The sequence below is a fragment of the Leptonychotes weddellii genome, chromosome 8 (assembly GCF_054177405.1).
Source record: "Leptonychotes weddellii isolate Sample4059 chromosome 8, ASM5417740v2, whole genome shotgun sequence".
Classification (NCBI taxonomy): Eukaryota; Metazoa; Chordata; class Mammalia; order Carnivora; family Phocidae; genus Leptonychotes; species Leptonychotes weddellii.
This window is the reverse complement of record NC_138376.1, coordinates 63,409,878-63,427,680: the sequence shown is the minus strand read 5'-3', so window position 1 is coordinate 63,427,680 and position 17,803 is coordinate 63,409,878. Positions and strand designations below refer to the sequence as shown.

The 17,803-nt window shown below is 43.4% G+C and overlaps 1 protein-coding gene across 1 annotated transcript in view; it reads right to left on the bottom strand.

Annotated features, from left to right (window-relative positions):
* NT5E (5'-nucleotidase ecto) overlaps nt 1-8,444 on the bottom strand; it is a 108,997-nt gene extending 100,553 nt beyond the window's left edge. The window contains exon 1 of the mRNA XM_006729423.3: nt 8,031-8,444. Coding sequence (XP_006729486.1) covers nt 8,031-8,369 — 339 coding nt within the window. The 5' untranslated portion in view covers nt 8,370-8,444. The remainder of the gene's footprint in view (nt 1-8,030) is intronic.
* Nucleotides 8,445-17,803: the final 9,359 nt, after the last annotated feature.

Below are 17,803 nucleotides of genomic sequence, written 5' to 3'. Positions count from 1 at the left end.
GGTTCCCGCCCCGGGGCCTGCCCTAAAGTCCTTTCCCCGCCACTACTGGTCTGCGAGTCTGTGCCCGTCTGCAGCACGCGAGGCTGTCACTCACTGGCAGTGTAGGATCCCCATGGCCAGGCACCCTCCCGCTGCCGTTTATCCTCCCATATCTGCCCGTGGAATCACGGCTCTCCGCTTCATACCTCAAAACCAACCGCCTGCGATATTCTGTGTGTAGAGATCCCGATCTTCTTACATCTCAGGCTGGTTTCGTGGGTGCTTAGAGTGGTCTGGTAGATATCCAGCTCAATTCTGGGGACCAGTTGAAATAGGGTCCCCTACTCCTCCACCATATTTCCCCCCTCCCCTCTCTCCACTATGCATTTGGATATGTATGACACATCTGAGGGCTTGACGTTGTGTCTTCTTCAGACCAGATCTTTGGTTCTTGAATTCCCATGGTCAGGTGTTAGAATGTCAGGCATTTATGCTTTCTTTTGCTTATCACCCTCCTTCATAGGTCTTGCCCAGACTCTCTATGTGGTCAAGAAGGGCTCAACTGGGCACTGCCTTCTATCCACCGAATAGCAGGTTTCTCCCTAGCAAGTCTGATTTGCTCTGCTCAGCACTTAGCAGGGAGCCTGTCACATGTAGTGCTTAGTGAATATTTTTGGACAGAATGAATAAAAGGGCCATAAAGACAACAGGCTTGAAACTGGGCTCATCATCCTACCATCCCTTAGGCCATCATTTTCTATTACAAATAGAGTAATGCTCCATTCATATCCTGAGAACCTCTTTATCTGGAAACAGTGTCCAATGGAAGGTACCATTGGGAGAAGACCCAAGCCATCTCTCCACAAGGAATTAGCTGTTGTGACAGTAACTGTGGGGGAGAGTAAGAGAGTTGTCAAGCAAACTTAGACTTGTACATAAAATTAAGTTCTGGGACAAACCAAGTCATACTGGTAGATTAGAAGCAAAACAGAGGGCAGGACAGGGCCTGCGCTGCTGAGTGACATGCAATGGGCCACCCTCTTCAATTCCTCTGTCCTATAGAAGAGGAATCCCCTGCTCAAACTCACATAGCTGATGAGTAGGAAGAGGCAAGCAGGAAAACCCAGGTGTCGTGATGTCCCGTCCAGATCTCTTTCCACTGCCCCTGTCTGCCACAGTTCCACAGGGTTCAGTCCTGTCTAGTAAGCTCAGGAGGAGCCTTTAGACTACATTTCTGTGCTGCAAATAGCAGGCTTCAGCCGTCAGGAGGTAAGGTTAACTAGAAGAACCCGTGCTCGTGGGTGGTAGTGTCAAACCCTGCTGACTCTCCCTGTGCACCTGGCTTGAACCCTCTTAGTCATCTTTTGATTGTACCCTCTCCTGAGTCACTCCTGCCCCAGAAGGTGAGCAGGGCCAGCACTTCCTAACGTCTCACCGTGAGCTGGCACTGTGCTAAGCGCTTCCCATGAACTATGGTGTCCTTTTGACTCCACAACAACCTCTGCGGTGAAGACTGTTATCACACCCATCTCACACATGAGATGGAGGATTCATGAGATTAAATAACCTGGTCTCAGCCCACAGACTTTTAAGTGGCAGGGAGGGGACCTGATCCCAGGCAGTCACCCCACAGGTCATCCTCTTAGCCCCATGCCATACTGCCTACCCGCTGAAACTTTCCCGTGGACTCAGCCTTTCTTTCCAAACCATCACCATAGTTCAGGGATCATTTCACCCTAGACTGCCTCCCAGCCTCTTCTCCACCCTCTTCTCGGGGGTCTTCTGCCTCCCATCCATTTCTGCTTATCCTCCAAAACTGTGATTTCTCTGTCACTGAGAGGTTTTTTTTTCTCACATCAACCAATTCTCCAGATCTCTGGGGTTACCAACTGGGTGTACAACAATGACCCCTTCCACGGGTTTGATAATTTGCTAGAACAACTCACAGAACCCAAGAAAGTGCCTTAGTTACTATTATTGGTGTATTATAAAGGCTACAACTCAGGGATAGCCAAGCAGAAGATATGCATAGGGCAAGGTATGCCGGGGGCTGGGGTCTGGTAGAGCTTCCGTGCCCTCTCTGGGCACACCACCCTCCCGGTACCAAACCAGAAACTCTCTGAACTGCATCATTTAGGGGGTTTTTATCACATAGGCATGATTGATTAAATCACTGGCAATTGCTGATTAACTCAATCTCCAGCCACTCTCCCCTCCCAGGAGGTTGAGGGGAGGAGGAAAGTTCCAATCCTCTAGTTGTGGCTTGGATTTTCTGACGGCCAGTCCTCCTTCTGAAGCTATCTAGTGGTCCCCAGCCATCAATCATCTCATTAGCATACAAAAGACTCTCGTCACTCAGGAGATTCCAAGCGTTTGGAGGGCTGTGTGTCAGGAACTGAGAATAAAGACAAAATATCAATTTTTTATTATACCACAGTCACCTTCTACTCAGAAACCTCCAGTTTCCCACCCCCCTATCGTGACAACAGAGGAGAGCCCAAAGTTTTCAGAGTGGCCTTTAAGCCGTGTACAACCTCATCTCCCATGGTTCCTGCCACCTCAGCTCTGGTCCAGGCTGGTCCAGAATCTTGCAGATTCCTGCCTCTGTACCTCTGCCCCATCCTCCTGCCCCTTCACTGAATCAAAACATTTCACTGAACTGAAATTAGATCAAAACATTTCTTAGGATGATTTGTTTAGAAATGCGCAGAACCTCAGAATGAGCTGGTTCAAATCTCTTAGTTATAGATGAGGGACTGGTGATCCAGAGAGATGAATAGCATAGCCCCAGATTATAAATTTATTATCTCTCAAAAGGCAGAGAGAACAGTACTGATCTCTGAATTTCTGGTGGTGAGTACTGGGGATGATAAGCTTCAAATTAATAAACTCTTATAAAAATTTTCTTTTTTTTTTTTTAAAGATTTTATTTATTTATTTGAGAGAGAGAATGAGACAGAGAGCATGAGAGGGGGGAGGGTCAGAGAGAGAGGCAGACTCCCTGCTGAGCAGGGAGCCCGACATGGGACTCGATCCAGGGACTCCAGGATCATGACCTGAGCCGAAGGCAGTCGCTTAACCAATTAAGCCACCCAGGCGCCCTTATATAAATTTTCAAAAGCACAAATCACAAGGCAAAAATAAAAAGAGTAATTTGTTTATACCAAATGAAGGATTTCTATTCAATGAAAGACACTATGGATTGAGTTAATAGATTTAACATACTCAGAAGATATTTGCAATTTCTAAAATTGATCACAGATCAATATCTAGAACTCCTAGAAAATCATGAAAAATAGAGTAAACTTAATTATTTATTTAAAGATGTATTTATTTATTTTAGAGAGAGAGAGCGCACGCGCACATGCAAGTGCATGTCGGGGGAGGGGCAGGGGGAAGCAGACTCCGCACTGAGTGAGGAGCCCTACATGGGGCTCCATCTCCCAACCAGGAGATCATGACCTGAGCCAAAACCAAGAGTCGGATGCTTAATTGACTGAGCCACCCAGGCGTCCCCCCATTTATTTATTTATTTATTTAGAGAGTGAGTGCCAGCACGCAAGTGGGGGGAGCGGTAGAGGGAGAGAGAGAGTCTCCAGTGGACTCCCCGCTGAGTGCAGAGCCCCACTGGGGGGGTGGGCCTCCATCCCAGGACCCTGAGATCATGACCTGAGCAGAAACCAAGAGTCGGACACTCAAGCGACTGAGCCACCCAGGTGCCCCTAAACCTAATTTTTTTTTTTAAAGGGGAAAGGTTGCGAACATGCAATTAGGGAAGACGAAATGCAAAAAGTAAATATGCCAAAGTCACCAGTTATTAGAAAAATAGAAGATCACATAATGAGAGGACATTTCATACCTACTGGAAAGCTGGATAATGCTGCAGGCTATGGGTAAGGATTGGGGGCTTCACATCTGTGTGGGTGTGGAGCCTGGGGAGAACAGAGCACTCCTGTCACTCAGGCAGTCCTCAGTCAAAGTAAGGATACCCATCCCCATGACCAGCAATTCTGCCCTTGCCTATGGATCCCAAAGAAAGCCTCCCAGGCCGAAGAGCAGGAAGCCATTCGGAGCAGTGTACTTGTGCGTCCTAAACCATCACCGGGGGAGAGGAGGGTAAAATCTGTGGAGGTCTCTGTGCGGCATGATGCAGGGTATACCCACAGAGCCAGCACAGATGCGGACAAGCATGAAAACAACCCGCTTAAAAAGCAGAATCAAACTATAAATACAGAGAATAAGCTAACCGTGGCCGGAGGGAAAGGGTGTGGGGTTGGGCAAAATGCGTGAGGGGGCAGTGGGAAATACAGGCTTCCAGTTACGGAAGGAAGAAGTCTCTGGAATAAAAGGCCCAGGATGAGTTCAGTCAGTGATACCGTTGCACGCTGTGCGGGGACACAGGGCAGCTACACTTGAGGTGAGCACAGCCTATTGTCCAACCACATTGTTGTACACTTGAAACTAATGTAACATTTTGTGTCAACTACCTTCAAAAAAAAAAGAAAAAAGAAAACCCAACCAGTTGAGGACAAAACAGAATGATCTGAGCAACAGAACGAGTTACATAATTTAAAAACATAAGACCCTTAACTATGATAAAAGTTCTGCAAGTACACACAAACAGGAACATCAAACAGAGTGGTTGCTCACGCAGGAGGTGGAGAATGTTGATGAAAGGCGATCTGATTGGGGGCACCCCCGGGGTGAGTTAAGGTAGGGACCAGAGTCCCCACCCTGCCTGCTGGCTCAAGCACCAAGGAGCGGTTTGCTGACAGAGAGTGGGCTCAGGGGCAAGAGCCAGCTACAAAGGAGGCTGCCCTTCTCCCCGAAGCTCACTTCCTCCCAGCGCGCCCCAATGGTGGGAATCCCACCTCTTTAGACAAATCTCTCAAACTGTGTGCTCTCAGCGGTTTTCACAATCCACTCCATTAGTAAGCATTAAGAATAGTTTACACAGGCGTGCCTGGGTGGCTCAGTCGTTAAGCGTCTGCCTTTAGGCTCAGGTCATGATCCCAGGGTCCTGGGATCGAGCCCCGCATCGGGCTCCCTGCTTGGTGGGAAGCCTGCTTCTCCCTCTCCCACTCCCCCTGCTTGTGTTTCCTCTCTGGCTGTCTCTCTCTCTCTCAAATAAATAAAAAAACTCTTAAAAAAAAAAAAAGAATTGTTTACACAATGGGGCTTAGAAAAGATGTTGGAGGGGGCAGATGAGGTGGGTAGAGTATGCCAGGCAGTCAGAATCAGATCAACTGACTCTGTAAAACCCAAACCTTCCCTTCCTCAGAGCCTTCTTTTTCTTCTTCTTCTTTTTTTACCCCTGGCAGGGCACCCAGAACTAACCTTTACTGAGCACTTCCTATGATCCATCAGGGTGCCCGGGATTTTTACATTTGTTATGTTATGCACTGCTCACAAGAATCCTACACAGCGGGGTGGGGGTTATCCCTCTTGTTTCCCAGTCAGAGAAAGGAACCGGGCTGGCTCACACTGTGAGTGCCTCTGTGCTGTCCTCCTCACACCTTAGGGGACACTCATTCTTCCACCAAGACAGTTATACCAACTAGTGGCTTCTGAAATTCTCCCTCTACAATTCCCTGCCTGGCAGCTGGGTCTAGGGGGTCTCCGGGCTGGCCCTGGGGCCTCTGGAGGCATCAGAACTGCTCCGGCAGCGCTCACTGGGACATGCAGGTCTAGAAAGTCTACACCTCCTCCAAGGCTCCTGGGGTGAAGCTAGATTCTAGTAGCTTCCTCTTTACCCTCTATAACCTTGAGGCCTTAGATGTAGCTCCTCTAACCAAGTCCAGTTTCTAGAGAACTGGAGATGCCCCTCGACAACTGTTTTCCACCCTAACCAGAATCTCCAGCTCCCTGGAATTGAAGATGTGGTGAGCGAATGGATGGAGGGGGCCAATATTTATAGCAGAACAGCAATAAATTCCCTGAGCTTAGAACACTATAAGCAAAATGACAATAAAAATTTTTGTAAAACAAGAATACGGCAGAGCTTTATCACACACTAAGGCATAACACGACTAGGATTCTACGCAGGTCAAATCATGTTTGTCAAACCCCAGAAGGGCACAGATGATGAGATACTATCAGGAACGTGGCCATCAGACTCCCCCTCTTTACCTCCTGTCAACATTATAAAGTAGCCTATTTTTCCTCAGGCCCCAGTCCAATTATTTTGAGTGAAACTTGAAAGAAAATTACTCCAGCCAACAAAAAGCATTCTAAATACTTCCCAGTGGTGACGCTCTGCAACTTGCAGCAAATTGCTCCAGCCTCACCCAGAGTCCTATCATAAACACTTGATAGGATAGTTAACATCATGGGCTCGATTTGACTTAAAGAGGAAAACATTAGTATTAGGGAAAACTAGGAATTCTCCATTTTTTTTTTTTCTCACCAAAAGGAGTTTACATAGCTATGGAGAAAAGGGTATCACAAAGAGAAAAGTTTAAGAGTGGTGATTTATATGTGAAATCAAAACAAACTCACATGATGTTTATTTTACCCTTCTGGGAGGAAATGGAGATGTAAGCTAGTAACGATTCAATTCAGTAAATATTTATTCTGTTATTATCCCACACAAAGCATCAGGCAGGTTGGGCTATGGAGATACCGTTGATAAGAGACCATACAGGGTTCTTGAGACCCGCCCCCCCATTCTTCTGCGCAGTCCAGATAGCTGCTGGTGAGCCCCACTCCCCCCACCCATGGACTCAGAGGCATAGGGATTTGTTTGAATCCCTATGCTTTCAGTGTCTCCAATAACCTTACAAGCAGCCATCAGAATGGAGAGGAACTCCCTCTGCCCATCTCTCATCTCTCTAGGATGAGCTTTCTTGGTGGTGGAAAAAACCAAACAGCTCTACCTTATCATCTTTTCCTGTTCTCCCTTCTCCAAGTTTCCAGGGGAAAAATAACCTCTGGGCTGTTTTCATACTAAGTGTATTGTTAGCCCTCTGTACCCCAGCCTGGACCCCACCTCTCCTTCCCTTCCCCCTGGACGGGTGCTCTCTTCTTCCTCTTCTAAAGCTCTTAAGATTTCTTGTCCCCTGTTTCTCCATAGAATCCCTTTACTCTAGGGTTTTACACTGGGTTAAACTTGGGTGATGGTTTGATGAAAAAAAAACCACATATATATGTTTTGGTCATATTTATTACTGCATAGCCCCTCTCTGCTCATTTTCTAGAGTTTAGTCCAACAAATAAGGCATTGCCTTTCATAGAGCATTTGCGAGCTTGGACTTAAACTCTTGCACATGTTTCAAGTGCCTCACCTCTTCAGTTGGACTCTCTAAACCTGTGCTGCCAAACTGATTTTACCAAAATCCTTTGAACCCCCAGTGTTTCAGCATTTTCGTTCTTTCTGGAAGTTTCTTTCTTTCTTCCTTTTTAAAAAACCTGTACAGAAGTATCTGGTAATAAAAAGAACTAACATTTACAGAGGCCATGCTATGCATCAGGCAACCCTCTGAGGTAGATCCTCATCTTGTAGAGGCTGGAAGTGAGGCACAGAGAGACTAAATAACTTGCACACAGAAGACAGCGGAGCCAGGACCCTACCCCAAGCTTGTGAGCTTAATCAGGCTCAAGCTGCGACATGTAAGGGATCTGGAATCCATTCTTATCCTGTCTCTCTCTTTTGGAGCTGGTGACCAGGACACTGTACTCAACCTCTTTGGCCCTGAGTTTTCCCTCCAATAAAACCGAAATAAAACATTCTACTTCGGTCGCTGATCCTGGATAATTGCCAAGGCTCCAGCGTACGCCAGCTGACGCCCTCGGAGGTAGGGCTGAGTCCCTCTCCTCCAAACAACCCGCGCAACCACATCAGTCCGTTTAAGACCAATCATCCAAGGGACTTCTATGTCTGCATCTACCTGGCACGCCGGCCAGAGTCCCGCTTTCTTCCCACATCGCCCTGAGCCCGGTCCGAGGCCGGCCACCCGGTGCCACGCCATCGGCTGCTCCTCCGCGCCGGCTGCCCTCTCGGTTCGGAGCTCCTACCCCGGGGCTCGCCAGCCTCCCCGGCTAGCCGCACTTACCATGGCATCGTAGCGCAGGGCGTTCATGAAGTGCGCCACCTCGGCGCCCTTGTACACAGTGAACCAGATGGTGCCCTGGTACTGGTCGCCAGCGTCGAGCAGCAGCACGTGCGGGTCGGTGCGGCGGATCTGCTGCACCTTGGTGAAGAGCCGCGCCACGCCGCCCACGCAGCGGCTGGCGTTGACACACTTGCTCGAGTCCTCGCTCGTCTGCTCCAGCCGGCTGTGCACGTCGTTGGTGTGCAGGATGGTGAGTTCCCAGGCGCCAGCCGCCGGGCACAGCAGCGCGCCCAGCGCGAGGAGCCGCAGCGCCGGGGCTCGTGCGGCTCCGCGACCCATGGCGGCGGCGCGAGGAGCGCGAGCGTGCAGGCGGGCCGGGCGAGCGGCGGCGAGTGGCTGCGAGTGGCGGCGGCGGGCGCGGGAGCTAGGCGCCCGGGCTGGCGGGGCGGGGCGCGGCGGGGCGGGGGCGGGCCTCCTTCAGCCCGGAGGCCGGCCCCACAGCCCGGCGCACGCCCGCGCAGTCACCCGATCCGACCCTGGCACCCGGGGCGGCCGCGGCGCGCCCGGGCTGGCGGCTGGCACCCGCTGCCAGCAGCAACAGTAGGGAGGTTGTTCCCGGCGGGGCGCGGGCGCTGGCCACGATGCGGGGGAGCCCGCAACCCCACAGCTGGTGGGCTGCGCTTTCCCGGGTGCGGGCGGGGGGCGGGGGGCGGGGGTTGCCACCCCGGGTCTTGGCCCTCGCTGTTTCTAGCCTCTGCTGAGGCGGGAGTTTTTCCCGAGGGGAAGGCACGGTTTGTGCTGGGCTTGTGCTTGCTTGAGCTCATCACTTGAAAGAGCGAAAGCGGGAAAAGAGGGGAAAGAAAAATGCGCGAGATGACGGGGAGAGAGAGAGGAGTAAAGAGAGGCAGGAGAGAGGAGCAGTTTGCCTTTTGGGCTGTGGAAGCCAGAAACGGACTGTGAGACGTGGCTGACCGCTGTCTTTCCAGTTGGAGAACGCACCAAGTCCACGCTGTGTAGACGTAAAACCTCGGAATTTAAGACCATTCCAATCCAGTCCAGCATTTGTTCACAATGAAAGCCTTAGCGATGAAATGGCATTGGTGCGGGGACAGTTTTTGGAAGCTAAAACGGACCATGGGAGTAAAAGCAGCAGCTCTGTGGACGTGATGCTGCCTTCTGTTGCCTTTTTAAGGCATTTTTTTTTGTGTCCATTCCCTCCGTTTTCTTTAGGTTTTAATGTTTTAAGGATGTGGGGTGTGTGTGTGTGTGTGTGTGTGTGTACATGCATTAAGACAAAGCTTTGGGCAAGGAAAGCAATAATAGGAATGCATCCAATAAATCATCATTACATAGAATTTAAAATTGCAGATTTTCCCTCTGTCTAACCAATTGATTCCTGAATGCAATTAACAATCTAGTGCTTTGGGAAGGGAAGGAGAAGGGAATTAGTTTGGAGGTCCTATTGGGTGTCCATTGATTTATACTTTGCAGAACAGCATATGCGTTCCTCACACTTCCCAAAATGCGTCAAGTCAGTACTTTTTTTTTTTTTTAGCTTTTTGGATTATATATATATATATATATATATATATCCTAAAAATTACCATCTTAACCATTTTTAAGTGTACACTTTAGTAGCATTAAGCACATTCACACTGTTGGGCAACCATCACCACCATCCATCTGCAGAACATTTTCATCTTCCCAAAGGAAACTCCCTAGTCATTAAACAATAACTTCTATCACCTCTCCCCCCCAGCCCTTGGCAATCATCATTCTGCTCTGTCTTTAAGAATTTGAGAACTCTAGATACCTCATGTAAGTGAATCAGACAATATTTGTCCTTTTGTGGCTGACTCGTATTTCATTTAACATAATGTCCTTTTCAAAGATTCATCTATGTTGTGGCATGTGTCAGAATTTCCTTCCTTTTTAAGGCTGAATCATATTCCATTATATGTCTGTCCATACCACATTTTGTTTATCTATTCACCCATCAATGAACACTGAATTGTTTCCACCTTTTGGCTATTATGAATAATGTTGCCATGAGCATGGTGTACAGATTATCTGCTTAGATCTCTGCTTTCCATTCTTTGGGCATGCTGGATCATATGGTAGTTCTATGTTCAATTTCTTGAGGAAATGCCATACTTTCTTCTATAATGGCTGCACCATTTTATATTTCCAGCAGCAATGCACAAGAGTTCCATTTTTTTCACATCCTTAACAACACTTATTTTCTGCTTTTTGGTAATAGCCATGCTGAGGGTTTGAAGTAGTATCTCACTGTGATTAGATTTGCATTTCCCTAATGATTAATGATGTTGAGCATCTTTTCATGTGCTTATTGGCTATATGTATATATCTTATGGAGAAATGTCTATTCAAGTCCTATGATTTACCCATGTTTTAATAGGATTATTTGGTTTTTTTGTTATTGTTGCTGAGTTGTGGGAGTCTATATATTCTGGATGTTAATCCCTTATCAGATATATATATATAGCACATATTTTCTCTCATTCCATGGGTTGCCTTTTCATTTTGTTGAGAGTGCTTCTTGATGCACAAACTTACATATTTTGATGAAGTCTGATTTATCTGTTTTCTTTTGTTGTCTGTGTTTTTAGTGTCATATTTGAAAAAACATTGCCATAACTGATGTCATGAAGCTTTTCTCCTATATTTTTTCTAAGAGTTTTATAGTTTTTGTTTTTAGGTTTAGGTCTTTGATCCATTTTATATCTAATATATAATATATACATGGAGAGAGAGGTGGGGAGGAGAGGGAGAGGGAAAAAGAGACATTTATCATAAGGTATTGGCTCACTTGATTATGAATGCTGAGTCCACAATATACTGCCTGCGCTGGAGACTCATGAAAACTGGTAGTGTAGTTTGAAGGCCTGAGTGCTAGAGAGCTGATGGATTTACCTTGATTTTAAAGAACATGATTTTGTGTTTCATTTGTACTGATACATGCAGTTATTACAGAGTGCAAAACTGGGAATTTGGGGCATGGCAAGCATTTGGATTTCTGCATTAAAACCCAAATAGCTAAAACCTATGCAAATATGATAAAACATAGGATTTTAATTACAATTAAGATGTAATGGGAAAAGATGGTGTGTTTTAGGAAATCATTTTGGCAGGACTTAGTTAATCTTGGAATTATATGAATGTATAAAAAGTTTCCTCTTGAATATTCTGGGTAAGATTCAGTTTCTAATCAGTGGCTTTTTTCCCCCCTTTTATATGCTCTGGTTATATAATATAATATTTTAAGTTGGCTGGATGGAATTTGAATTTTTATTATATTAAAGTAATATATATTTGTGTTTATCCAATGATTTCTGAGAATTTGCTGTTCTACCTTATGTTTAGCAATTAAAATAAGAATCCTAATATGAATTTCACCTCGGAGCCAAGAATCTTCCAAACAAAACCTCAAAGGCAGTATTGCCTGTATTATTATTTTTTTTTTCTCATTGGTGGATTTATAAAGCAAGTACTACTTACCTCCTTGATCTCCCTGAAGAAAAATTAAAAATTTGATTGGTACTGGTCAATGTAATACTAATTGGGAGAGTCTTTCCAATATATATGTTGCAAACTTAAGAATAACAATTTATTATATTTTAAATTTATAAGAGAATTTTGCACATTTAAAATGACAAGAGCTTACAGGCATGAAAAGATGCAAAAATTTAATATCTTTGAAGATGAGGTCAGGATTTAACAAAGTTAAAAGTATATATACTTGAATATAAGGATTCTGATGTCACTAGAAATTAAAGAAAAGGAGATAAATTGATTTTTAGCTGGAAATCATATGAGCCTTGTATTTATAACTAAGTCATTGCTGATGGACCAGAGGGTGATGACAAATAAACTATTGTATGGAAACAGATCTCTTATATGGAAACTCTCCTAGGCTTTTCCCATTATTTCAAGACAGAGGAGATCTTTCTATTAGGAGCTAAGAACAGCTACCATCTAAAACCAAAAGGAATCACTAGAAAGTTTTGAACCATATTTAGAATTAATAATTGTATTGATACTGTATTATTTTAAATATTTATTTATGTATTTTTGAGAGAGAAAGAGAGAGAGAGCATGCACATGTGCACATGCCACTGGGGGAAAGGGCAGAGGGAGAGAGATAATCTCAAGTGGATAGCCCGCTGAGCCCCAGAGCCCAGTGGAGCCCAAAGGAGCCTAACAGAGCCTGACATGGGGCTCGATCTCGCAACCCTGGCCCAGAGCCAAAATCAAGAGTTGGACCCTTAACTGAGCCACCCCAGCACCCTGATGTTATATTATTTTTAATGTAAATTGTGGGATAAACTAAATAAATAATTATATTAATTTTATCAGGAAAAGGATTAGTATAAGATATTCAGTTTAGAGGAAATCAAGAATTTTATTAGGAACCCTGACCTTTTGAAGTAACAATATGATATTCTTTTACAAGAAAAACCTGTTTCGCTGTCCCACTGAAATAGCCCAGGAACAATCTGACCCCATGACACACTTTAATGTCCAGTACTGTGATCTCTAATACTATTTCCACTAAAAGGAACACCAAGGATCCTTGGAGAAATAGCTGATTCCATGTCTGGGGCTAAAGGCACAAGTAAACATAAGATTTAGGCAATGTATACAACATGAATCTGGGGATTGGGGCACCTGGGTGGCTCAGTTGGTTGAGCAACTGCCTTTGGCTCAGGTCATGATCCCAGGGTCTGGGATCAAGCCCCACATTGAGCTCTCCTCAGTGGGGAGCCTGCTTCTCCCTCTTCCTCTGCCTGCAGCTCTCCCTGCTTGTGCTCGTGGGCTCTCTCTCTCTGTCAAATAAATAAATAAAATCTTAAAAAAAACCCACATGAATCTGGGGAAGTGGCCAAAATGCTCATTTTCCTCTTTTTTTATTTTTTGAAGATTTTATTTATTTATTAGAGGGGCAAGGGACAGAGGGGGAGGGAGAGGGACAAGCAGACTCTGCACAGACCCTGACGGGGGGGAGGGCTCGATCCCACGACCCCCAGGCTGTGACCCCAAGACCATGATGTGAGCCAAAACCAAGAGTCAGACGCATAACCAACGGAGACATCCTGGCACCCCATTTTTAAAAAAGATTTTATTTATTAGAGAGAGAGAGAGAGTGTGCGCACACACGGAGGAGGCATTTTCCTCTTAAAGGTGTGGAATCATTGTTGCAATAACTATAAGTAGGGTTCTGGACTTCTTTTCAGGGTCAAAAGCAGGAATCTAGGCAGCTTCCTGGCCTAAATCACTGGTAGTTGTTGAGGTCATTATCATTAAATCAAGCAGAAGGCTGTCTTCCAATTGCTATAATGAGAGGCTGAGATCATAATTCATCTCATGAGATTGCTCATGATGGTTCCAATACTTGGAGGACATATTGCTGTCTTCATCAGTTACTTTTTTTTTTTTTTATAAAGACTTTATTTTTTTAAAGTAATCTCTACACCCAACATGGGGCTTGAATTTACAATCCCGAGATCAAGAGTTACCTGCTCCACCACTGAGCCAGTCAGGTGCCACTTCATCAGATATTTCTATTGCAACTTTCCAGAAAAACCATGAACTTTTTAAGCTTTCTGTGCAATGGATCTTTTGCTAGTCTGGTGAAGCCTCTGGAGTCTCCTCAGAGTAATGTTTCTAAATGCATAAAGTAAAATAAATTGGATTACAAAGGAAACTACAGTGAAGTAGAGTTATCAAAATAGTTTTTAATTTGTGATATAATAATACCTATATTCTTTGTTAGTACACTGAACAACAAAAAACACATTTAAAATCTTGACAAGGTAAAGCTACATTTTATTTTTTAAACACCTTAGTGTAAAGGCAGTTGTTACTTAGCTTGAGCAAGAGAATTAAACCATGAGGTGCCCTTTGACAAGGCAACATGCCTGTAATATCCAGTTGATTTTGATCTTTTGTTTGGATGGTCACAAGTGTTGAAAATCTAGGTTCTCAAGATAGGCAGACTTCTTTCAAAGAACACCACAATTTTTTAGTTAAACACTGGTTGTGGTCAAGTTTTTGTCCAAATATCAATCCATGAGTTCATCTTTGGTTAGGTCATTATTTTCCATGTTGTTCCTTTTTTAAAAGTTTTTATTTAAATTCCAGTTAGCTAACATACAGTGTATTATTAGTTTCAGGTGTACAATATAGTGATTCAACACTTCCATACAACACCCAGTGTTCATCACAACAAGTGTACTCCTTAATCTCCATCACCTACTTAATCCATCCCCCCCACCTCCCCCTCTGGTAACCATCAATTTGTTCTCCATACTTACGAGTTTTTGTTGCTTTACCTCTCTCTCCTTTTTTCACTTTGCTCATTTGTTTTGTTTCTTAAATTCCTCATGAGTGAAATCATATAGTATTTGTCTTTCTCTGATTGACTTATTTCACTTAGCATAATACTCTCCCGCTTCCATCCATGCCATTGCAAATGGCAAGATGTCATTCTTTTTTATGAATGAGTAATATTCCATTGTGTTATATATACCACCCTTTCTTTATCCTTTCATCAGTTAGTTGATGGACACTTGAGCTGTTTCCATAGTTTGGCTATTGTTGATAATGCTGCTATAAACATTGGGGTGCATGTATCCCTTTGAATTAGTATTTTTGTATTGTTTGGGTAAATACCTAGTAGTGCAATTGCTGGTTGTAGGCCAGTTCTACTTCTAACCTTTTGAGGAACCTCCATACTGTTTTCTAGAGTGGCTGCACCAGTTTGCATTCTTACCAACAGTGCAACAGTCCCCTTTCTCTACATCTTTGCCAACACTTGTTTCTTGTGTTGTTGATTTTAGCCATTCTGACAGGTGTGAGGTGATATCTCATTTTTTATTTGTATTTCCCTGATGATGCATGATGTTGAACATCTTTTCATGTGTCTGGTGGACATCTGTATGTCTTCTTTGGAAAAATGTCTAATCATGTTGTTTGTCCATTTTTTAATGGGAGTATTCATTTTTTTGGGTGTTGAATTTTATAATCAACGTAATTTCTTAATCTTTCACTTATGTTTAGTACTTCTTGCATCTTATAGGTGCCCCGAGATAGGCAAATATTTCTTCAGCAGATCTCCAGCACAATAATGAATAGAAATAATGATGGTAGACATCTTTATGTTGTTCCCAAACTTAGGTGGAAAGCATTCACTCTTTTCACCATAAATATGATGTTTTCGGTAAGGTTTTTTATGTACCTATATTGATATTAAGGATGGTTCCTTCTTTTTTCAGTTTGCTGAGATGTGTTGATCATGTAAATTTCTTTGAAAAGAGAAATCTGAGAACACCCAGATCACTTTGGAGATCTATCAAATGTTCTATCTATCCAGATGACATTAAAGTTGAACCATGGATTCATAGTTTTTTTCTTTTTTTAAAAAGATCTATTTATTTATTTGGCAGAGAGAGAGAGAACACAAGCAGGGGGAGTGGCACACAGAGGGAGAGGGAAAAGCAGGCTTCCCGCTGAGCAGGGAGCCCGATGGGGTGCTCGATCCCAGGACCCTGGGGTCATGACCTGAGCTGAAGCCAGACGCTTAACTGACTGAGCCACCCAGGCACCCCCACAGTTTTTTTCTCTCTGATATAAGCTATGTCTCTTAGCATTTCAAATTTAAAAGGATCAATAAAATATTAATAGATCAAGTCCAATAATATATAAAAAGAAATTATACACCGTGACCAAGAAGGATTTGTTCCAGGTTTGCAAGCCTGGTTCAACATTAGAAAACCAATTAATGTAATCCATCACATAAATGGGCTAAAGAAGAAAAAAATCACATGGTCCTAACAATAGATGCAGGAAAAGTATTTGACAAAATCCAACAATCATTCATGACAGAATCTCTCAGTGAATGGGAATAGTGAGGAATGTCCTCAACTTGATAAAGAATATTGGCAGAATCCTACAGCTGATATCATACTTAATGGTGACAAACTTCAAGCTTTCCCACTAAGATCAGGTTAACAAGGCAAGATCTCTCACCACTGCTTTTCAGCATTGTACTTGAAGTCATAGCTACTATAATAAGAAAAGAAAAGGAAATGAAAGGTATACATTGAAAAGGAAGAAATAAAACTCACTTTGTTCACAGATGATCTGATTGTCTAGAAAATCTGAACAAACTGACAAAAACTCTTGGAACTAATAAGCAGTTATAATAAGGTTACACAATACAAGGCTAATATTCAAAAGTCAATTGCTTTCCTATATACCAAAATGAACAAGTGGGATTTTGAAATTAAAAACACAATAAAACTTACATTAGCACCTCCATAAATGAAATACTCAGGTATAAATCTAACAAAATATAGATTCCTTAGATCTATATGAGGGAAATGACAAAACTCTGATAAAAAAATCAAAGAGCCAAATAAATGGAGAGATATTACACGTTCATGGATGGAAGACTCAATATTGTCCAGATGTCAGTTTTTCCCAAATTGACCTATAGAGTCAGGACAGTCCCAATCAAAATCCCAGCAAGTTATTTTGTAGATATTAACAAACTGCTTCTAAAGTTTTTATGGAGAGGCAAAAGACCTAGGGCCACCAACACAATATTGAAGGAGAAGAGGGAAGTTGGAGGACTGACACTATCTGTCTTCAAGACTTACTCTAAAGCTACAGTTATCAAGAGGGTGTGGTATTGGTGTAAGAATAGACATGTAGACCCATAGAACAGAATAGAGATCCCAGAAATAGACCCAGATAAATATAGTCAATTGATTCTTTACAAAAGAGCAAAGACAATAAAATGGGGAAAAGGTAGTGTTTTCAACAAATGGTGCTGGAACAACTAGATATCCACATGTAAAAAGATCTAGACTCAGACCTTACAGTCTTCACAAAAATTAACTCAAAATGAGTCATAGACCTAGCTGTAAAACACAGAATTACAGGGGTGCCTGGGTGGCTCAGTCAGTTGAGCCTCCAATTCTTGATTTCAGCTCAGGTCATGATCTTGGGGTTGTGCGATCAAGCCCCAGGTCAGGCTCCACACTCAGTGGGGAGTCTGCTTGAAATTCTCTTCCCCTTCCTCTGCCCCTCCCCCCTCACACACGCTCTCTCACACGTGTGTGCTCTCTCTCTCTCTCTCTCAAATCTTTAAAAAACACAAAATTACAAAACTCCTAGGAGATAACCTAGGAAAAGAATTTAGATGACTTTGGGTATGGTGATGCCATTTTGGATATATCACCAAAGGCATGATTCATGAAAGAATTAATTGATAAGCTTGGCCTCATTAAAATTCAAAACTTCTGCTCTGTGAAACACTCAAGAGAATAAGTAGACATGCCAGATTGAGAGAAAATATTTGCAAAAGACATCTGATAAAGGACTATTATCCAAAAGATACAAAGAACTCTTAAAAACTGAATAATAAGAAAACCTAACTTAAAAATAGGCAATTGATCTGAACAGATACCTCACTAAAGAATATATACAGATAGGAAAGAAGTGTATGAAAAGATGTTGTCACAGCTGACAAAACTTGGAAGCAACCAAAATGTCCTTCTGTAGGTGAATGGATACATAAACTGTGGTACATTCATACAATGGAATGTTATTCAGCCCCCCAAAAAGAAATGAGTTATGAAACCATGAAAATTCATGGAGGAAATTTTAATGCATATTACTAAGTGAAAGAAGCTAATCTGAAAAGACTATCTACTGTATGATTCTAAATTTATGACCTTCTGGAAAAG